The following is a 23,606-nucleotide window of genomic DNA, read 5'->3' as shown; positions in this document are numbered from 1 at the left end:
TAGGAGGGAGGGAACGGTGGGGGGGGGCTAGAGGAGTCGTTTTATATCAGGTAGTCACAGAAGGAAGTTCAATAATGCCTCCAAATTGAATGTCCCTTAACAACGGTGACCACTGACATCATCATGATCATTACTCCATAAAGACCCGATGAGCGCACCTGGACAGCTAGTCGGCCCCATTTGCTACCCTTAACACAGCCAAGAACAGAGCTCAAGTTTTAGAAAAGTTGGCTATTATGCTGTTTTGTTTCCTGAAGCTCTGAGAGAAAATGTTAACTGCAACTGCTTCTGAGTTTTACTGACACTTTCAGGAGACAGAATTTTGAAAGGCTACACAGGCAAAGGTCTAATCTTTGGAAGATATATTAACCTGGAAGGAGACAATGAAATAAATCCTGAGGCTGAGGGCTTCTTACTAATAATGAAAGAAAAAGAAGACAGACTGAAGGCCTGAGGTAAAACCAAACAGGGATATCTCACACATCACAAAATGTGGAAGGGAAATTCAAGAATTAAAGAAAAATAGCCCTGATCACTAATCTATAAGAATAGGGGAAAAGCCTTCAAAAATGAATCATCCTATATTACTTATAAATGTGTCCCTCCAAAATTAAAAGATACCCATATTTTCTGAAAATAATTGGCTCAGTACAACATGGATTATTCATCTGCAGCTTAATGCTGAGGAAATCATTCGGCTAGGAAACTATGAAATATCACTTTATAACTACAAAACTGCCAGTCCGTACCCTAGAAAACAGACATGCTTAAATAAGTTGTTTTGTTACCCACAGATGGAAAAGATTTTTTTTCACTTTTTACTTGCTTGTTTAATTAACAAAACCAGATATTGTTATAGACTTCACGTCGCTTCCAAACTTATGAATAATCACTGAATAGGGACTTTCCGACCATTCTCACTAACACAGACCACTGCCTTAAGATAAAGCAGCAGCTTTTAGAGGGAAAGCACAGCATTTTCAAATTTAAGGCAAATTACCTAGTAGAACTGTCCTACTTTGGAGTGGGTTTGGATTTGAGAATGAATGTTACAGGTGAATAAGACCTAAATACTCAAGATATTTCCACTATATCCCTGTGCACCTAAATTTTAGACTTGAGGCGAATAAACGGGGCAGATAATACCAGGAACAAAGTTCATACAAAGACAGTAAATCCTCACCCCTGTGCACACTCTGCATGAACAGAAACCTTTCTGCGAGGCTTAGTAAGCTCATAAACCCTGTGGGAGAAGTTATAGTTCTACTATTCACACTCAAATCCGGACAGATTAGATTGATACAGCAACTGTCTTAATCTCTTTTACAAAAGAGAATTAGTCTGTCTGAATTTTGAATCTAACTCTACTTTTTTTGAAATAGTAGATTTAACCATTTTCCTTAATCAAGCTGAAAGAAGGTTCTGCTTATACAACAAAGAAATACTAAAAGGAAAAGAAAAAAAATATTATGAAAGAAGAAAACAATTTAAGACTTTTTATGGGAGGGATATCCAGCATTCACTGAAGCTATTAACAATCTTTCTGTGAGATTTTAATATTCTTAATGAAGAATAGGCTATTATTTGTTTGTTTTTAATTGTCTGTCTTTGGAATAGTTCGCTGTTAGCTAAATCTATGTCCAAAATTGTCTTTTAATCATCCATCATTTGCTCTATAAAAATCATCTTTTTACTTTTTGTAAATTTATAAGGTAAATAGGACAGATATTTGTCTGTCTAAAATGATGATGTATTCCCTCAATTAAAAAACATGAAATATTTGGAAATCTATCCAAAGAAATTAAAAACATATATTTTATTTTAGGGTTTGTGCTACATTTAAATATATTGAAAATATCAACTCTCGGAAGACATGACACTTGGTAGATGTTTAATGTTTGTTAAATCAATGGAATAAATTATTCAGAAAAAGTTTATTTTTAAAAAATCTATGATGTTAACCTAAAAATAGTTTATTTTTTAAAAGTCTATGATGTCAAGCTTAATCTACCTAAAAAAATGGTCTAATTCAGTGATTTGTAAACTTTTTTGATTGTGTGCTCTATCAATGTAAACTTTTCAACACATTCTCCCTTATATATATTTATTAATTGTATATATGTGCCACATTAGTAATACATTAAGTGCACTGTTAACTCATACACACAGAGAAACTAATTTTAAAGATAAAATAATCAAGGGTCTAAGGGTGCCTGGGTGGCTTAGTCAGCTAAGCATCTGCCTTCAGTCAGGTCATGATCTCAGGGTCCTGGGATAGAGTTCCACATCGGGCTCCCTGCTCAGTGGGGAGTCTGCTTCTCCCTCTCCCTCTGCCATTCCCCCTGCTTGTGCTCTCTCTCTCTGTGTCAAATAAATAAAAATAATCAAGGGTCTGGTTAAAGTTAAAAGTGATTTTAATGCTTGTCCTGGCTGTAACAGCTCACTAAAATATATAGATATAAATGAGAGGATCAATAATGACTATGATTATTAAATTATAAAATTCTTTTTTCAACTCCCTCCATCATCTACCATCTTTGTTGAAATCTGACTTGTGTATTTCCATTTTCCTTGAAGTTAGTCAGGTGACTTTTGCCAAATAACCACAAGAGGACTCATTTATATTTATAACCAATGGGCTAAAGATATACTAAAACTGAAACCATTTTAAAAGTTTGGTAAAAACTACCTCCAAGATTTATGTGTATGCAAAGAAATTTTATGACTGAAATTGTGGCAATAAAATCACAATGACAGAAATTTTCTCTTGGTATTTTCCCCTGATGTTTTCTCCATAGCAAAAATTTCTTTAAAGACCATTACTTCAAGTTAATTTAAAAAATATCACCTGTACCCTGAAGGGAATGACTTTTTGGTCTATTTTTTCCCAAACTTCTGACAAGCATATGCTCAAGAGTTAACAAGCATATAGATTGTGTAACACATCCTACGACACATGAATCTTTAAGTTTTCCAGATAATACCAAACTGTTTTCAAAAGTAGTATTTATGCTATTATCTCTTTGTTATTGTGATCATATCTTTTTTCTTTTTTTTAGAAAGAGAGCATGTGAGAGTGGGGGCGGGGAGGGTGGGGAGGGCAGCGGGGGTAGAAGGGGGAGAGGGAGAGAGAGTATCCTAAGCAGACTCCACACTGAGTGTAGAGTCTAACTGGGGGCTCGATCTCATGACCCTGGGATGATGACCTGATCCTAAATCAAGAGTCAGACCCTTAACCGACTGAACCACCCAGGTGCCCTGTGGTCATTTCTATTACAGCAAAAAAGCAAAATTATTTTGCCCAATGATATGTGCTTTTTCGTTTTTTGCTTTTAAGAAACCACAAAAAAGTACATGACTTTAAAATAGTAATTTTAGAAGTTTCTATTCATGTCCTGGATGCTTAGTTTTTAAACATCTTGCTAATCATGATGGTGCCACACACTCCTTAACTAATATATCAGTGCACAATAATCCTTAAGATTCATCATTAAGAACTGATTTGGTCATGATAAAATGTCATATAAATATGCTAAAATTTTGTTTAGAATATTAGCAACTGTGTTCATGAGGGTCATTCCCAGGAATGCAAGACTGGCCTAACATTAAAAAATCAATAAAAGGAATTTACTATATTGACAAACTAAAAAACGAAAAAAACATATGACATCATAGACTACTTAAGATACAAATATCCACTTTAAACAGGGAAGGCCCCCATGAATTTCCTTCCACATTCTAACTTATGGAAAAGGCCTACCATGATTAAAAACCCAATTATTATGGTGTCTGTACTAAGAAGTATTTCATTCCATTCATGATTATGACCTTAAAAAACAAACTGGATTTACTTTTGTTTCTAGAAGGAACTCTAGTAACTCAAGATAACAGTAGAGTATCTTCCTACCTAATAGTTTTTTCATCATGACCCCATGCTGATGGAATATAATTATACTACCTTTGTATCCAAACGTAAGGTTCAGGGAAAATATGAGCATTAGCTCTACTATCTTATCTCCTTTGAGGTTCAATATCTTATCTCTGAAAGAAATATTCAACAAAGAAAAGGTACTCATTTGAAGCTTTAGTAATAGTTAAGGCATAACAATTTTTAAGCTCAACAAATCTGCAGTTGTCTTGTTATTTTATCAAGTGCATTTACATAGTGCCAAATATGCAAAACAAATTAAAATTGAGACCTCTAAATTGTATCCATTATTTCTTCACTCTAGAAACTTCAGAAACTTATAGATGACAGATTTGTCAGAAAGTTCTCTTTACCAACTAAAGTAAGGACAACCCAATCTCTGTTATGAACTGTCATTAGTAATTTAGCAGAGCTAGAAGGCAGTTCAGCCGAGTAGACAGAAAATTAAAACATGGGCAGCTCCTGATTGGAAATTTATTCATAGCAGGTAATGAAATAGCGCAGTCAGGATCTCTGGTATTACTCAGAGTGAGAGATTTAATTCTGATAACTTTGATGATGGCACTTGAATCAGAGATTATAAACGGTGACAGGTTGTGACATATAGATAGGATGAAATGAGCATCAGCAACATATCTTACAGAAGCTGATTCTATATAAGATTAATTTTTTCAAACAGTAAATATAATAATTTCAAAAATTATTACAAGTTTTCAAAGAAGAGGCTTAGGCCTTACGTAAACCATGGTACCATTTTTATATATACTTTTCCATGGAGGATAATATTAATCAACAAATCAAAGATAAGGAGTGGAAAAGAACTTATATTTTAAAATACATAGCTTCTGACTTCATCTGGATAAGGAACAAACCTAAAATTACAGGCAGAGTAGCTACTCTATGGGAGAGTATTAGTGAAGGCTAGGTTTCCATGTGTTCTTTGCATGTTTAATGAGCTTACATTCATTAAATGCATTCATGTACAGAGAATGGTATTTATATTTACTAAGAATAATAATTTTTTATTTTGGATAATGTGTGCCTTTTTATACTTTCTAATTATCAGCAATGACATTATTTTTTTTCCAAAACTTGCTTATTTCAGACAAAACTCTCCACCACAGAAATATGGCTTAAAAAAAAAAGTATTACCCCATAGACAGGTATTTCAATATTTTTCTGAATTTGTGAAATTTATTTTATTTTATTTTTTTATTTTTATTTTATTTTATTTATTTATTTATTTATTTTTAAAGATTTTATTTCTCTATTTGACAGAGAGAAAGAGCACAAGTAGGCAGAGCAGCAGACAGAGGCAGAGGGAGAGGTAGAAGCAGGCTCCCTGCTGAGCAAGGAGCCCTGGGGTGGGGGGGGATGGAGGGGGTGGCGCTCAATCCCAGGACCCTGGGATCATGACTGGAGCCGAAGGCAGATGCTTAACCGACTGAGTCACCCTCCAGGCTTCCCAAGATGTGGGGATTTAAAAACATAGCGGGAAAATTCTTTAATGTTCCTGCCATTGAAAGAAGGGGTCCATGTCCCCTGTCCTTGAAATTGTAACTGTTGGACCTATAGTTTATAGCAGAAATGATGCTGTGTCAGTTTCTTGACCCAGACCATAAGAAATGGAAGCCTGCATGTCCTGTTATTTAGTACGTCCACAGTTGTGAGAAAGCCCAAGTAGGCTGTGAAGTGGGCTCCAAGAAGAGGAGCTGGGGCCCTGTGGCCCACAGCCATGGCTGTCAGTCATGCGAGTGAACCAACTTTAAAGTGGATGCTGAAAGCGCCACTCCTTAACTGAGCCACTCTCACTGACACAACATGAAGAAAGGAAGAGCTGTTCCCCTGAGCTACGCTCAAAATGCAGATCTGGAAGCAAAATAAACAACTGCTGTTATCTGAAGTCACTAAATTTTGAGCTGGTTTGTTAAGCAGCAATAAATAACCAAAAAAACAGAATAGGACTTTGAACATGAATTCTGATTATAAAAAATGGCTTTAGCATTGTACCAGAGCCATGTTATTTTACATATGCTATAACTTATCAGAATAGAAGGAAGAAAATGTAAAAGAAAAGCCGTTAAGTTTCATCAAGCTAATATAAATTTTGTCAAAAAAGCCTTTAATAAATTGCGCAAAGTATTGAGAAAATAATTCAGAGTCCTAGAATCTTTAGTATTTCATATATTGAGAAATCTAAGTATTAAAAAATTATTTGTTTAAGTTTAGTGATTTAAACTTTTTAATTTGGCTTTGTAGGGTTTTATCTATATTGTACAATGATGTCATAACCACTTAGTATGAACTGATACAGAAACCTAATTCTATTAAATTGGAAAATATAGATATCACACAGAACAACACATAAAATAATAAAATGGATTTTAAATGGAACTATATTTACAAAGGACTAAGCCTATATGACATAATACAGCCAAAAAATTAGTCATAATAAAAATAACAAGCAAAAACCATGCTATATATTATTTGCTAAAAGCAAGCACTTGAGAAAGATTAATAGTTAATTCCATAACAAAAGAAAACAAGTATTAAATAAAATGTTAAATATATCTTAACTTCTACAATAGAAATGTTTTTTAAAACGATTATGTATAATCCCTTTTCTTTAGAAAAGTGGATAACTTTTAATGGACTATGAGAGCTCGGGGTAGAGAAAAACACACTCTGCCTGCTCTTACAATGAAAAACCTGAGAACCAGAATGATTAAGTGATTTGCTCCAGAACGAAACTAGGCCTGGAACCCTGCCACCCGCTTCTACCTCTTGTGTCTTTTCTCATATGTTATGCGGCTTCGTCTGGCGTGAGTGATTCCTATACGGTTATGAAATATAAAACAATGTATAATATTCAGGAAGGAGCAAAGCAAAACAATTTCCTCCACATGAAAGTCATCTAATTTATGTTGAAAAATTAGAAATCTTCATTTTGTCAAAGTACTTGCTAAAGCAATTTTCTACACTGCTCGTTTTCCAGATATGTGTATGTTTATGTATAATGCAACACCCAAAAGAAAATTCATTAAACTTCTTTAAAAAAATATTATAAAAAATTAATTATACATTGATACTCTGCTACTTTTAATATTCCTAACAGCATGTTTTCATTATATTTTCACTTATAATCAATAATGGATACAAAGGGATGGTATTTTTGACTTTTGAAATATTTTTGTCATCTTATGGTATTTAATCACCTAAAACGCCCTTCTATTTAAGTGATAAAAGAAGTCAGAAATGGGTTTAACCGTAATTGTTTCAACATTAAGCCTTAGTTTACTTTTACGTAATGTGGTCCTAATAACAGGACTTACCATGTGTAAGTAGAGTTGCTATGCAGAATAAATAAAATATGTAGCTAATATATCTAAAACACTTATATCATCCCTGACATATTACATACTAACATATGTTAGTTGTTATTAAAGTTATATTAATTTAGCTGCGATCAAGAACATGGCAATATTATTAAGATAACAAAATATGAAGTACAATTTTTAAAAATTGCCTACTTAAAACAATGTGCATATTTGTATTAAAAGGAGATTTGCTACAGTTAATTCAGCCTCATAAAATATATTTTTTTTAGATATTAAAAAAATATTCACATTAATCCTTTTAAATGGCCATCTAACCAATATATTTTAAATGACATAAGATTGGTAAAACCGAAATTTAACACAACTTACCACAAATACATGTGCTGCTCGAAACAAGGTAAATTCTATAAGTGTGTTAAACATTCCTTATAAAATGTTAAATAATCAAATTAAGAAATTATACACCAGTGAAAGACTATATACACAATGAATTCAGTAATATTCCTTGAAATGTTTTTTTAAACAAAGACATTTCCATACGATAGGTACCTACCTGGAGTAGGCAAACAATCGACTATCCCAAAGATCATGATTCCCTCTAGGGCCAGAATGAAAATAACAGGAATCTGTCCCATCAAACATATTCAATCCATCTTCGGAATTTTTTGAAGCATGGCTGTGCACCACATCTAAGAGGACTGTAATACCCATTGAGTGAGCCGTGTCAACTAGTTCTTTTAGCTCTTCAGGTGTGCCATAACGGCTAAAGGGAAAGAATAAAGCAAAAACAAAATCATATCATATTTAAAGCAAACAACTAATCATTTATTGTGTATCAATTGTTTTACCAGTACAGTACTAGATACTTTATACATGCAAATTCAATATGATATAATACTTAGATACAAGTCAAGGTGGCATAATATTTTCTATTAAACAAATTTTACAGGTATTCGATAAAAAAATAATAATGTAATTCCAGTTATTAGATGTAGATTTATATCCCAGTGAAAATTCACATTTTGAGTAGGGAGGCAGTAAATTTTGTTTCTCCATACTCAGAGCTTCTGATTTCCTTCTCCAGGCCTACCTGGCCTGGAGAGCATTGTCTTCCCTGTTCATATACTTGGCCATTACTGTGAACGTGTATGCTTAGGGTTGGAGGCTTGTGGAGTATTATTTGAATATCCTTGGTGCCTTGAGTGAAGCCATTCATCCTGCACTTACTTACTCCCAAACTGGAATGTCCCCAGATGCCAGAAGGCCAAGAGAATGTGTCATGTCTGTCACCACCCAAGCAGAAAACATGAATAGCTCATAGGCATGTGTGTTTGTGTTAATAGCAGTTCTCTAGTCTGCATGAAATAGAAAACAAATCACTCCTAAGAGGGAAGGCTTTTCTTAACCTACATAAAATCTCAATATTGGCCTTCTACAGCAGCAACTTTGCTTTTAAATAAAATAATCACCCAATTACCCTTGTGATTATTTACTGTCTCACTTCCTCATTGACGGCAGGGGCTGTGGCCATCTGGTTTCCCATGATACAGTACAGTGCTTAGTATATAGCAGGTCTGCTGGTAGCCAACTCCACTGGGCAGCAAGATCTATCTTTACAAAATGCAAATGTGATCATTTCATCTTTACCTTGCAATCCCATTGTCCTTAGGATGAAGACTGTGGACCTTATCATTACCTACTGCACTGCTTAATTTGGCTCCTTCCAATAACTTTAGATTTATGACACTTTACCCCTTTCTCTCCTTATCGCAGCTGCCTAGCCTTTTTTTTTTCCCTACTCAATGAACAGCGTGTTCAGAGAATAAATAGCCTAAAAATTTCATTCATTCATTTGTTTTTTGAACAAATACTTATTAAGCTATCTACCATGTGTCATGAAATTTTCTATACTCTGGGATTCAGCAGTGAACAAAATAAATACCACTGCCCTTATGGAATTTACATTCTATTTGGAGGACCACAAATAAGCAAAACATGGGGGATGTCAGATAGCAATAACTTCTCTAAAGAAAAATGAAGCAAAACCACTGGTAGAAAGGGCAGGTGTGCTACTTTAAACAGGGTTATCAAGTGAAAGTTTCATGAAGAAGGCAATGTTCGAATGAACACCTGAAAGAACAAAGGAGTAAGGGATGTGAATACCTAAAAGACAGAATGTTTAGAAAGGGACGGGCACTGGGGAAAAAAGCATGGAACACTTGGAAGAAAAGCAAATAGGCTAGTATGGCCAGAGTGGAATGATCAATAAAGAGATGAGCCCAGAGAGTCAGCCAAGACCCAGATCGCACGGGGTCTTATGGACCAATATAAGGCCTTTGACTTTTAACTTGAAAGAGATAAGGAATTATTAGAAAGTTCTGAGCAAGAGAGTGACACGATCTTTTATTTTAAACTGGTTACTCTTGTCACTATGCAGAAAGTAGCCATGTGTATGGAGGGAAAGAAGGCTAGGGAAGGCGTAGAATAAGAGAAAACAGAGTGATCGGTTAAAAGGCTACTGAAATAATCCAGGTTATAAATAATGGCAACCTGGACCAGGGTAGTGACAGTTGAAGAAGCCAGATTTGGGATACATTTAGAAGTTACAAGATGGTTAGGTTATATGATAGCTAGATTATAGGAATGGACAGAAAGGGAAGAGTCCAGTACAATGTAAAGTGTATTTAAGCCATAAGAGTGGGTGACACTTGATAAGACCCCCAATGTATATGTCATACATATGCAGAAGAGAATGGAACCAAGGGCTGATCCCTGGAGGTCTGATATTTCGTGGTTAAAAAAAGCAAAGGAAATTTAAAAAAATAAATAAGGAGTAGCAAGAGAGATAGGAAAAACACAAACAGGAGGATAATAGTTTTCCTGAAAACCAAGGAAAGAAAAATGTCCTAACAAGGTATAAGTAACTAATTGTGCCAAATGCTGCTGACAGTTCAAGTAAGTTAATAGCTGATCAGTGGACTTAGCAGTGTGAAGGTCATCATTACACTTGATAAGAGCAATTTCAATGAAGACGTAAAGAGCCAACTTGGAATGAGTTCAAGAAAGAAGAGGAATGAAATATTTAGAAATTATAAATAAAGGTGATTTATTCAAGGAGAATGACTATAAAGAGAAACAGGTAAAAGAGTCAGTATCTTTTCTCTATGCCTGGAATGTTATCTCCCTACTCCCACTTTACCCCTCCTCCCAGGTCACTCTTAATTATGTTCTAGATCTCAGTTCCAACATCAGTTCAGATCAAATCTAAACTGATCAGATCCCTCATTCTAGGCTATTATAGCACTCTGTCATTTTCTTCTTAGTTTTTATCATGGGTAGAAATCAATATGGATGATCATTGGGTTAACATTATATGACACAACAGTGTGAGCTCCATGAGGTGGAGACAATGTTGGACTTATTCAACTCGTAGTCATTTAGGTCAGCATTTCTTCAGTTATAGGACTCTGGTTTCTTTCTGCCCGGAGAGTCACATTCCTTGGATTTTAGCCTGGAAAGGACAATCCTTCTGCAGATAGTAGGATGACCTACCAAGAGCCTTCTCGGTCACATTCCTACCATGAGTCAATCTCTTTCCAGAAAAGGATATGAGCTCTGGCAGTAATGACTTCCATGAAACATGATTTCCTGACTAAGACTAGGGCCTCCAAATGCATGACAATTTCAGTAGGTTAACTGGATATTCTTTATCAGAAATCATTTCATGAAAAGCAATGTTGATCCATGGCCAATCTCTGACGCTTGATGGGAAGACAGTCTAGGATCTTAGTTAAAAAAAAAATGCTCAGCTTCTGTTAACTCTGTTAACTGTAAATTAGGTTACAAAACATCATATAAAAGGTAAAAATTCATTTTATTTTTTTTCTTAAATAAAAATGGTTCTAATTGGGACTTTCATTTTACCTTGAAGCTGCAAAGAAGCTTGTGATCTGGTAACCAAAACTGGCATAGTAAGCATGCTCCATAATAGCCATCATCTGAATGCAGTTGTATCCTACACAAGTAAAGGTCAAACAGAGATGAAAAAGCAACATTTAAAAAAAAAGAACTGAAAAAAATATATAAACACAGCATTCTTGTTCTGAAGACATTAAATTTTACATATGATCATTTACATATAAATGATTTGATCACTTTGAAAAGTTCTACTACTTTAACATCTTTTGCTTGTCTGACCTTCTAACACAAAATCGGACGGTTAGTTCTTGAGAGTTGTACTCTAACTAGCTATTTGAAATGTCTTCATTTTAACAAGTAATAAATGATATGCAAATATACTCTTAATTTGACTTTAGAATATTAAAGATGGCAATCTACATATGCTAAACTTCAGTTGCACTTGTAATATTCATAGTGAAGATTATGAAAGCTAAATAAAAGTAACCAGTTGCATGCCATGTACTTTTTATTTTACCTTTTTCTTTATATTTCAATTATTTCTACCATATAACATAAGATATACCAGTAAATCCATTTTTCCACAAGGCAGCTTTTACAAAACCAGAATCCTTCTACTTCCTGCAATTTCTACACCTACACAAGTACTGCAAAGTTGTATGTGTGCACACACAGGCACACATAACCTTAAAAGCATTTACTAATGTGTTTTTAATATAAGGAAATAATCAAAGAAGAAGAAACTTTTGATCTTTAAAAAAATAACTAAGAAAACAATGTTTTCCTCCAAATTTGATAAAATTTGGTAAAATTTTCAAATATGATTTGACTGCTTTGAAAGTTACATTTCTGTAACATACACAGAAAATAATCTGTTCTCAAAGTTCAGTTCATGTTAGTATAGCTTCTCGTGTACATATTTCAGTACTGAATTAATATTGGAACAATTGCAAAGTCACATTCAGATTTACAGATTCATGTTTCAAGAATAACATGAACTATGGTTCATAATCTGCTATTGGCTTTTTCATTATAAAAACAATCTAACTCTATCACATTTCTATCATGATAGAAATATGTACATAAACTCCTGCCCAGATAACATAAATCAATTTTATATTTTATAACAAAATACAGTTTGTAGTTTCTCTATTATGCAATAAATATTATTCTTATGATCAAGCACCAATTTATAGTTTTTATTATTAATTTTATGGCATTACTCATTCTTAGATTCATTTATGCAGGGGTTCTGGGCTATTCAACTGAAACACAACAATGAACAAGAGAATCCTTGTTTTGTCAAACCTTCTGCAAGACCAGGGTCATAAACAACATATTACAGTATGAAATGGCAGAAGATCTCAAATATAACAATTTAAATATAATAACTATTAAATATAATTAATATTAAATTCTTCATATATTTAATTAATTTTGGTTTCTGGAATCTGACCTCACCATCACAGACAATTAATATCCATGTATAATTAAGAACTTTAACAGTGAGTTGCAAACCTTTCTTCTAGCCAAAGTTTGGACTGCCTAGCAAAAGCAGAATGATTAAATGTACTTTATCTTCCTGCCTAGCTGTTGGACCAGGCACTAATATGCTGTGAAATGATAAAAAAAAATTACCAATAAAAAGAAAAATAACAAATTTAAAGCATACTGAATCAATAATTCAGCAGTACACTATTAACTCTCCTGGTTGTTCCCATGAAGACAAGGATCTGTGTCATTACAGTCTAACATATAAATATCTAGAACGATGTGTCTTAGAAAAAAGATGCACCATACATATTTGTCAAATAAGTCATCCAGACCAGATGTGGATATATATATACATATATATATATACACACATATATATATACATATATATACATATATATACATATATACACACATACATATATACATATATGTATGTATATATTTTGACTCTGATACAAAATGGGTTCCAGTAACCTTAAAAAAATGTAAGATTTTTTTTCCCTAACAGACTAAAATGAAAAGGCTATAATCAATGACCACTTAAATTGATAAAAGTTCTCTCCTGTAGAAAAGTAATTATGCTTACATATTTATCTACAATTTGGAAGCCATCAGTTCACATTACTTAAAATTGAAATTGGAATAATATCTTGAATTCTTATGCTCTATCTTATTCCATTTCTCTTTTCTATGCTATCACTATTACAGGGCAATTTGAGAAGCCTAAAATAAAATGCATTTCTATTACATATTTAATCTCTTAACACAAAAAAAGAGACACTTGTAATTAGCTTTTCTAATAAGAGAACAGACTCATTAAAATTTTATCTGAATAAAAATCACAGTTATTACTTACCAAGGTCTTTGATTCTTGGTAGTACATTGCATGTAAAATGTTTATAAGAAGCTATTTTTCCTTCATAGGAAGAAATTCCCACGTGAGATTCATAAATTCTTAGACCTCTTGGCTTCTTTGGTTTGGAATGCTTAAACTACAGAATATAAAATTATATGAAGAATTAGATCAGAAGTACAGGTATGATACTAACTGATTAAGCATGTTAAACGAAATGGTGAATCAACTCAAATAGTTTGGAACTGCTTTCGCATGTAAAAGGCATTTGGCTACATCCATTAAATTTTCTCTTGAAAAGAAATTCCTTTTTAGGATCATGTTAATGGGTCTATTTTATTTTTATTTTTTTAAAGATTTTATTTATTTATTTATTTGACAGAGATAGAGACAGCCAGCGAGAGAGGGAACACAAGCAGGGGGAGTGGGAGAGGAAGAAGCAGGCTCATAGCGGAGGAGCCTGATGTGGGGCTCGATCCCAGAACGCCAGGATCACGCCCTGAGCCGAAGGCAGACGCTTAACTGCTGTGCCACCCAGGTGCCCCAATGGGTCTGTTTTAAAAGAGTAATCATGAAATGGCTTATGCCTTTTCCTTGAGCCTTAAAGAAAACACAAGAGCTTAAAATGCACACATAATTATTAAATGAAAAGCATTTATCGACAAGCTCCAATAACGCAGAAGACAGAAAAGTGAGTTCAAATGTGAGTTCAAATATATAAACCTTGGCAATAATAAGGCTTTAGAAATAAACCCAAATAATACATTCATGAGGTATCTTCCCTATTCCTTGTTCTAAGGACACTGATCCTGCTTCAAACCAATCACAATGAGAAATATTACATCACTGAAGAATCTGTGATGAATCAGAAATTGTGATTAAAAAAAAAAAGCAGTATCCCTTTCAGGTCAGTATGTAGAGATTTCTTTCTCCCTCCTAACCTCAGAAACACATGATAAAACAAGAACTCACTTCTATGTTTTATTGGCTACAGATGATGAACTCTGATATATGTATGGTAAGTATATCGGGTACACTACGATGTAAAATATAAAACTGTTAGTGAAGAGAGAAGTTGAACATTACTATAAAAGTTATGAAAGTAAAAATTAATTTTCCTAGAAATATTGGAACAAGCATTTATTTAAAGATTTGTTGTTCTCACTTTATATGGGTGTTCTGGATCCCAGTGTATCCAATCATAATTCACATTATCACCTTCACGAGTCACATACTTCGCCCATGGTGAAATACGATACAAGATCTCTCCACTTTTACTCCTAATAACCACCTAAAAAGAGAATGAGATGTTATTGCTTTAAAATACTTTGAAAACTCAAAGATAATGCATAAGAGTTTATGAGCACTGCTACAAGTAAGAAAAAGGGGAATGGTCTTAAGAATCGAAAGTACCATACAGATGTGTACCCTTAAAATGTTTAAATTCCATGGACTTTGCTTTCTTATCTGTTATAGTATATGATCCTTAAAGTCACTTGCAGCTGAAATACTTTATGATTCTCTGGCAACTTCCATCATTGCCAATCAACCATTACAGTGGTTAATGGAAGTAAACATAAAGTAGATAGTAAAAAGACAGGAATATTATTTGGAAACTACTGTGAATAAGTCAATAGGAGGACATAACCCTACTATGTATTTAAAAAAAAAAAAGTAATGAGCTATATTGCCATCTCTTTCATTTTGTTTTCATAACAATTATAACATTTTCAAGAAGCTAAAGGAGGAAAATGAGTTTTGATTAACATTTGTATTGTGCACACAAAAATATACATACATACATACAAACAAATAACACCCTGTAAATATTTTCCACCTCTTTTCAACTTCTTCTATACCCTAGTCCAAGTATGCTTTATCAGATAAAACCAAGCATTTCCCCCTTTAGCCATCCATTCCTATATTTGCCAATAGTATCACTATTGTTATCAATTAAAAAAAAAACCCCAATAATGTGCAAATCCACCCTTCTAGACTTAATTTTGAATAAAAGATTTTTAACTTATCAACATGGTTAGATAACAAAGTGAGCCATATGAGCAGAGTTTCCAAGTGATGGAAATGGTAGCTTTATTTCTTAAGTTTTTTTTTTTAATTAACCTTTTAGAAGTAGATACAGGATGATCAAAATTGTTCAGATTAGGAGCTATCTTATGCCCTTAGCATTGAGAGAGAATATATTCTTCAGTCTCCTTTAATAGAGAAAAGCTCTAGTGTGCATAATTCTTGGTAATTAAATATTTGTGTAACGCTTTAAGGTTTAGAAAGGACTTCCATCATTATATCTTACTTGATTCTAGAGAATCTTTAGGACCCAAATATCAAGTGAGACTAAGTTGTCAAAAGTCACTGAATAACAGAGCCTAAAGCTAAACACGGAGCCTCTGATACTCACTTTCTTGCTCTTAAAAGGCAACCACAGCACTTCCTACAGATACCAAAAAATAATAAATCATGATTTATGATGGAAGAGCAGGTGAGTGGTGAAAAGGAATGTCTAACTTACATGAACAAAATTCTCCTTCATTAGGCCTCCCGCTGACAGCTAAATATTGCTATCAAATAATTATCACAAAAAGATGAATGAATAGGATTCATCCATTTCAGTAGTATTCATTCCAAAAGATATGTCCCTTGAGCCACATGAATTCATGGTATAATATACAATAGTAATATGCTTAAGAAAAGGTCCTTTGTCTCACTCATCAACTGAGAATAGGCCATAGGGAAATAAAATACAGAAATCTGTTTTCAGTAAATAACACTCTGCTTAATCCATCTATCTGTCTTGTCTCTCTTTTGCAAAATGGCTCCACAGTCCCTCCAAAGGATGTTCAAAGACCCGTAATTATTTGTGAAGGTGCCTGTTAGCAGACAGAATATTTGAAACTTTAAGTAGAGGACATCAAGAATCTCCTCATGCTGGATGTAATTTTCACATTCTTTAGAACATCAATTTGCTTGTTATACACATGTCTACAGAGGCTACTGTGTTATGGCTGTTGGAAGGAATAGTCCCTTCATTGGTGTCTCATATTCCTACAAATTTTGCCAGGTATGCCAAGGATACAAGGCCCTGACAATTGCCATTCTCAGAATGACAGAAGCCATTTCTCAGAGTTGTGTTTGTAGCACGTAACCCTGAGGAATATTATGATAATGTCTCCTCTGAAAATACAGAACGGGCTTGCTTACTGCTTGCTATAAAAGAATGGATTCTCCCAGATGAATATTCTGGAGCTATGAGGCAAACCAACTGTGTGAGCAGCATCCATTCAGACAATTTGGTGTCACTCCATGGGATTTGGAAGACAAAGAAAACCAATGCAAATCTGATGCTCATACTGCTTATTGTGTTGTGACTAATAAAATCATTTGTCTCTGACCCAGGAGTTGTGTGCATTCTGCCAGATGGCATGAAACAAGTTAAGTTATAAGCTTGTAGGCAGGGTAAAATCAAACTCTACACCTGACAAAGGATTATTTAATCATTCACTGAATGACTTCAATATTCTTGTTTCCAAAAGTTCCGTTTCTTACTTCCCTAACAGTCATTCCTATTAGTGTTGTTAGGATGGAAACTTTTAAATACCAAATTCCCTCTTTCCTTCTCAGTAATGGAATTATAGTCTAGGTCCTTCAATGATATAGTGAAGCAAAACTTCCCACCAAATCTGGAACACTTATCTGTGATCATTACATAAAAAGTAAATATATTTCTCTGTTCTTTAGGCCCCTAAATTTTGGAGACTACTTCTTCTTCTTCCTCTTCTTCTTCTTCTTCTTCTTCTTCTTCTTCTTCTTCTTCTTCTTCTTCTTCTTTTTAAGATTTTATTTATTTATTTGACAGAAAGAGACAGCCAGCGAGAGAGGGAACACAGGCAAGGGGGAGTGGGAGAGGAAGAAGCAGGCTCCCAGCGGAGGAGCCTGATGTGGGGCTCGATGCCAGGACTCTGAGATCACGCCCTGAGCCGAAGGCAGACGCTTAACGACTGCGCCACCCAGGCGCCCCTGGAGGCTTCTTTATTACACTAGTTCAATTTTCCTAAGCACTCGCCTATAGAAGCCACCTTACCTTGTTTTTTATTTGCTGTCCTTAAATTGTTGTGGTAACCAGCTAAGAGTATTATACTAAATCTAAATAAAGCTAACTTGAGAGATGTTCCAATGAATGGGGAATATAATCTTTCTTGACTAAACTCTGCTCACATTTTTTGGGGGAGAGGGTAATTCCTAGAATTTGGATCTCATGAGTTCAGATTCAGATGAAAGGTGTTTTAGATCATGAGATAGGACTTTACATCATTTAATTTACATCCTCAAAATAGCACATACTATAAAGCAAATTGAAAAGAGATAGCTTGATAGATCGTTCGATGATAATAAGTCTAACGGCTGATGAAGTACAAGAATTCACTTGATACTACCAAATTGAAAGTCTTATACACTGCTAGTGTAAGTCTAAAATAGTACAAAAGCTCTGAATAGCAATTTGGCAATATGTGTTAAAAAAAAGTAATTCTCAATGACTTAGCAATTCTAATGATAGAACTTTGCCATGGAAATAATCAGAGATGTGTCCAAAGAATTATATCCCTGTCTATTGACCTTAGTGTTACTTTAATTGGCAAAAAGTGAATGACTAAATAATATGTATAATATGTGGCTGTAAATAATAATGTATAGTTGTAAAAACTATAGTACTAAATTATATTGAAGGTTCTAAGAAAATTCTTTCATGTTATGAAAAAGAATGTATTCCATCTCCTAATGTAAATGCACACAATAGAAAAAAATATTTAGATGACTGGCTATGGATAGATTATTAGTAGCCTTTATTTCCTGGTTGTATGTGTGTATGTATCACTTCATTTCTTTGTATAACTTTTTTTTTAAAGATTTTATTTATTTGAGAGAGAGAGAGAGACAGCATGTGCATGTGTGAGCTGGGGGTGGGGGGAGGCAGCCAAAGGAAGAGGGAGACAAGCAGACTCCCTGCTCAGCGGAGAGCTCACTGCAGAGCTCGATCCCAGGACCCTGAGATCGTGGCCTGAGATGAAATCAAGAGTTGGACACTTAACCGATGGAGGCACCCAGGCACCCCTTCATTTGTATAACCTTTTTGATCAGAAACAAATAAGTATTTTAGTAAGGACTGTAGATACATTAATTATATAACTGCATACACATTTGTGGAGCTATGCTATTCAAGTTGCATATATCATGTACCTTAAATATATTGACACGGTGTTAAAAAAAACTTCAAATTACTTTAAAGGAATATACTAATGAATATGATATTGTGATGAATTTTTATAGGTAAATAGATACTTTGTAAAATTATAACCTCTTGTAACATGGTAAAAATATTATCAGGCTCCTTTTTTAATAAATCAAATTATCTCTGACTTATGGGAAGTTACTATCAAAAGACATTAATAAATAAACAAGTATATAAAAGAAACCTCTGTCTCTTCAAAAATCAAATTGACTTAGTGAACTATATGAAGTCAAATTTTATTTAGAAAATGTCACTTAGAACTCAAATAAACAATATAAAAAACAGTTTGGTAAAGCAGTGAACACCTTAAAAAATTGTGTGTGTGTGTGTGTGTGTGTGTGTGTGTGTGTGTGTGTGTATGTATTCATTCATTCTAGGAATATCTTTTGAAATGCTTCTTGCCAAAGAATATTGTTCCTATGAACCGGAAAATTATGACATAACATGCTCCTCAGGTGGTCGGGTTCAGCTGTTTAGAACTATTAGCATACTCTAGAAAATGGTATTGAATGTAATTCTGGGTTTCATGAATGAATGTGTAGAAGACAAAGAGAAAAGGCACAGATATTGAATATTATAATTCAATTTGCTTAAATTATACTACCAAAATTGCAACTATGTGATACAAGGAAAACCTTTCCTTATTAAAAAAAAAAAAGCAGCTTATCAGGGAGGTTATTAGAAATACAGTAATAAAAATAACTATTTAGTGGCGTACAGGTTAAAGTAAATAATGAAGAAAAGTCATTTCTAATTTACAAATCAATGTTATCTCCACTTCTAAATTACCTCTAATTTATATAATAATATCTACTGTTAAGTGATACCATATACAGAAAATATATAAATATAATATATTGATATAGTACATATTATATACTATTATATAACAACACATACAAATATATACAAATATACATTATATATGTTGATATACATATCTATCATACCATTGTACAATACTAAATATGAATATTCTTTGTGCATTTAAAATGTGACTGAAATACATATATGTATATATAAATATATATATTTACAGAGAAAGAGAAGTATACATACATAGAAAATATATTGCAATTTATTTTAAAGCAATTTTTAGGAGTGTGGGGGATGGGCTAGATGGGTAATGGGTATTAAAGAGGGCACTTGTTATGACGAGCACTGGGTATTGTAGGTAAGTGATGAATCACTGAGTTCTACTACAGACATCAATATCGCCCTGAACGTTAACTAAAATTAAAATTAAAAAAAAAAGTGCATGGGGCAAAAATAAAGAAGATAAATTTTTAGAAAAAGTAATCAATGTTCATAATTAAGTTGGAAAATAAGTGATATTCCAGAGAATGTGATGATTTTATCAGTGAGCAGAATCCTGAAGAAATAACTTTTTAATATTTACAAATAACATAGTATAAACATTATTTTATTTTATTTTGTTAAAGAGTTATTTACCTATAAGAGAGACAGAGGAGAGAGGGAGCATGAGCAGGGGGAGGGGCAGAGGGAGAGGGAGAGAGAATCCCAAGTAGACTATACTGAACACCGAGGCAGAGGTGGGGCTCGGTCTCATGATCTGAGCCGAAATCAAGAGTCATCATCCATCTGACAGAGACACCCAGGCGCCCCAACATTATTTTAAATGCATAGATATAATTATTAAAACTTAAAATAGCTTAATATAATTTTAAAGAAGCTCTTAAATCTCATTTTAAATTCAACTGAAGTTTTATGCCTAATCTTTGTTTAAAAAAATGACATATGAGTATATGTTTTTTCCACAGTTTTGTTTGTTCTTCTGACTTGGATCAGTTTTAAGATTCACTAACATTATGTAAGAATGAATCACTTTGCCATTTTGGGAGGCTCAAAAATGGCCTCTCAAAAGATACTTACATCCTATGCTCTAGAATCTGTAAATGATACTTTATGTAGCAAAAAATGGGTCTTTGCAGATATGATAAAAGAATCTTAAAATGGAGAGATTATCTAGATAATACAAGAGGGCAATCACATTTATCCTTATAAGAGGGAAAAAAGGATATTTATACATAGATAGGAGAGGAAAAAGCAGTGTGACCAAGGAGGCAGAGTGATGCAGACACAAGCCAAAGAATGCCAGCAGCCACCAGAAGCTGGGAGTGGCAAAGAACAGAGGGAGTGTGCTCATTCCAACACCTTGATTTCAGCCCAGTGATACTGGTTTGGAACTTCTGACTTCCAAAATTGTGGGAGAACAAATTTCTATTATTTAAAGCCACCAAATTTGTGCAGCAGCTACAGGAAACTAAATTAGGAAGGAAAAATTACAAGCAATCACTTTTTAAGAATAAAATGGAATGTACTTAAGTTTAGTTAAACATCAGTGCTGGACAGAGTTAAAAGATAAAGTTATTTTAATGAATAGTCTAAATAACATATTTTATTTCTTATTAACTTCCTACTCCCCAAAAGAAGACATATACCAATGCATTTCAGTAACCTTCACTAAACAAGTCTCCTTGACAATTCCCAGGAAAAGCAAACTCCTTCAGAGTAAATGTTGCTGATCTTCAGAATTGTTGGGTGAGTTTATAAAAAAAGTGAATTTGTAATACACAGTTTTTATTGCTAGTCTACCCCCATGTAATTATATTCGGAGACTGAATAAAAGGAACTACTCTATATGGTGCAAATAAAAGCTCTGAGTTTACCATAAGCAAAAGCTAAGGGGCTATTTTTCCTACCCAATATCTGATATATTTGCTTCATTAAACAGAGATGAGACTATTTCAATAGATAATCAGTTAGCAAAAATAATAACAATGCTTATTGAAGAAATTTCATACTGAATTTTCTTTTTTGTTGTCGTTGTTTTTTTTGTTTTTTTTTTTTTTTTAAAGATTTTATTTATTTATTTCACAGAGAGAGAGACAGCCAGCAAGAGCAGAAACACAAGCAGAGGAAGTGGGAGAGGAAGAAGCAGGCTCCCAGGGGAGGAGCCTGATGTGGGGCTCAATCCCAGAATGCTGAGCCTAAGGCAGATGCTTAACAACTGAGCCACCCAGGCACCCCTCATTCTGAATTTTCTAATTAGGGATATCAGAAACACTAACTGATATTAAAGGATATTTCATTGTGAATTTTAAGTTCATATTTCAATTAATTGAGGGAAAAAAACCAAGACATCAATAAAAGTATTAAGGTATTTTTCTAATAATAACAAGCCCATATTATGTAAATGAGCACTTTGTAGATACACTTTCATAAAACTACATATGTTTGATTGGTAAAATTACATAAATTAGGTTTATATGTGAACTATAATTGGCATTACCATTGTTTATATATTGAACCTACTATGAACCTGAAAATAACATAACTCTGTTATTTGAATTTTTTTAAAAAAATTCTATTAATTTTATCTGGATAATAAAGTTCATACACTTTAGAGATCTCCATTTTTGATCTCATAATTTAGACCATAATTTTATTTACTCAAACAACCTTACACAAGTCATGTGCATATAAAATCATCATAAAAAACGATCACAACTTGAAAGACACATACAGATTGAAAGTGAGGGGATGGAATAGCATTGATCATGCAAATGGAAGTGAAAAGAATGCCAGGATAGCAATAGTTATATCAGACAAAATAGACTTTAAAACAAAGACTGTAATAAGAGACAAAGAAGACACTATATAATCATTAGGGGACAATCCAAAAGAGGACATAACAATTATAAATACTTATGTACCAACATGGGAACATCCAAATACATAAAACACTTACTAAAAAATATAAAGGAATTGATAGTGATATAATAATAGTAGGGGACTTCTACACCCCACTTAGATCAAAGAACAGATCATCTACATAGAAAATCAATAAGGAAACAGTGGCTTTGACTGACACACTGGATCAGATGGATTTAACAGATATGTTCTGAACATTCCATCCTAAAACAACAGAATACACATTCTTTTCAAGTGCACACAGAACATTCTCTAGAACAGATCACATATTAGACCACAAACAAGTCTCAACAAATTCAAGAAGACTGAAGTCATATCATCCATCTTTTCTGACCACAACACTATGAAACTAGAAGTCAACCACATGAAAAATCTGGAAAAAGCACAAATACATGGAGGTTAAATAACATGTTACTAAACAATGAATGGATCAACCAGGAAATCAAAGAAGAAATCAAAACATACATGGAAATAAAAGAAAATGAAAAACAGTGGTCCAAAATCTTTGTGAAACAGCAAAAGTGGTTCTAAAAGAGAAATTTACAGCAATACAGGCATATCTCAAGAAGCAAGAAAAATCTCAAAGAACCTAAAGGAGCTAGGAAAAGAAGAACAAACAAAACCTCAAACCAGCAGAAGGCGGGAAATAATAAAGATTAGAGCAGAAATTAATAATATGGAAATTTAAAAAACAACAGATCAATGAAACTAGGAGCTGGTTCTTTGAAAATATCAACAAAAATGTCTAGCCAGACTAATCAAAAAGAGAGAGAGAAAGAGAGAGAGAGAGAGAAAGGAGGCTCTAATAAACAAAATCAGACACAAAAGAAGAGAAGTAACAACACTGCAGAAATACAAAGATTTTAGGAGAATATTATGAAAAATTATGTGCCAACAAACTGGACAACATACAAGAATTGGATAAACTTCTAGAAACATATAACATACCAAAACTGGAGCAGGAAGAAAAGAAAATTTGAACAGACTCATTACCAGTGATTAAACTGAGTCACTAATCAAAAAACTCCCAACAAA

General features: G+C 33.5%; 1 protein-coding gene across 2 annotated transcripts in view; it reads right to left on the bottom strand.

The window, feature by feature from the left end:
• The window catches only part of GBE1 (1,4-alpha-glucan branching enzyme 1), a 262,803-nt gene that overhangs the window by 123,579 nt on the left and 115,618 nt on the right, over positions 1–23,606 (bottom strand). For both annotated transcript variants that reach the window (XM_026488982.4, XM_057306804.1), the window contains exons 4-7: positions 14,700–14,825; positions 13,538–13,673; positions 11,191–11,281; positions 7,820–8,029 (exon numbers count right to left, since the gene is read on the bottom strand). In XM_026488982.4, the coding sequence (XP_026344767.1) occupies positions 7,820–8,029; positions 11,191–11,281; positions 13,538–13,673; positions 14,700–14,825 (563 nt within the window). The remainder of the gene's footprint in view (positions 1–7,819; positions 8,030–11,190; positions 11,282–13,537; positions 13,674–14,699; positions 14,826–23,606) is intronic.

The sequence above is a fragment of the Ursus arctos genome, unplaced genomic scaffold (genome assembly GCF_023065955.2).
Source record: "Ursus arctos isolate Adak ecotype North America unplaced genomic scaffold, UrsArc2.0 scaffold_4, whole genome shotgun sequence".
In the NCBI taxonomy this organism is placed as follows: Eukaryota; Metazoa; Chordata; class Mammalia; order Carnivora; family Ursidae; genus Ursus; species Ursus arctos.
The sequence above is the reverse complement of the archived record's forward strand: the minus strand, read 5'-3'. Positions and strand labels throughout refer to the sequence as shown.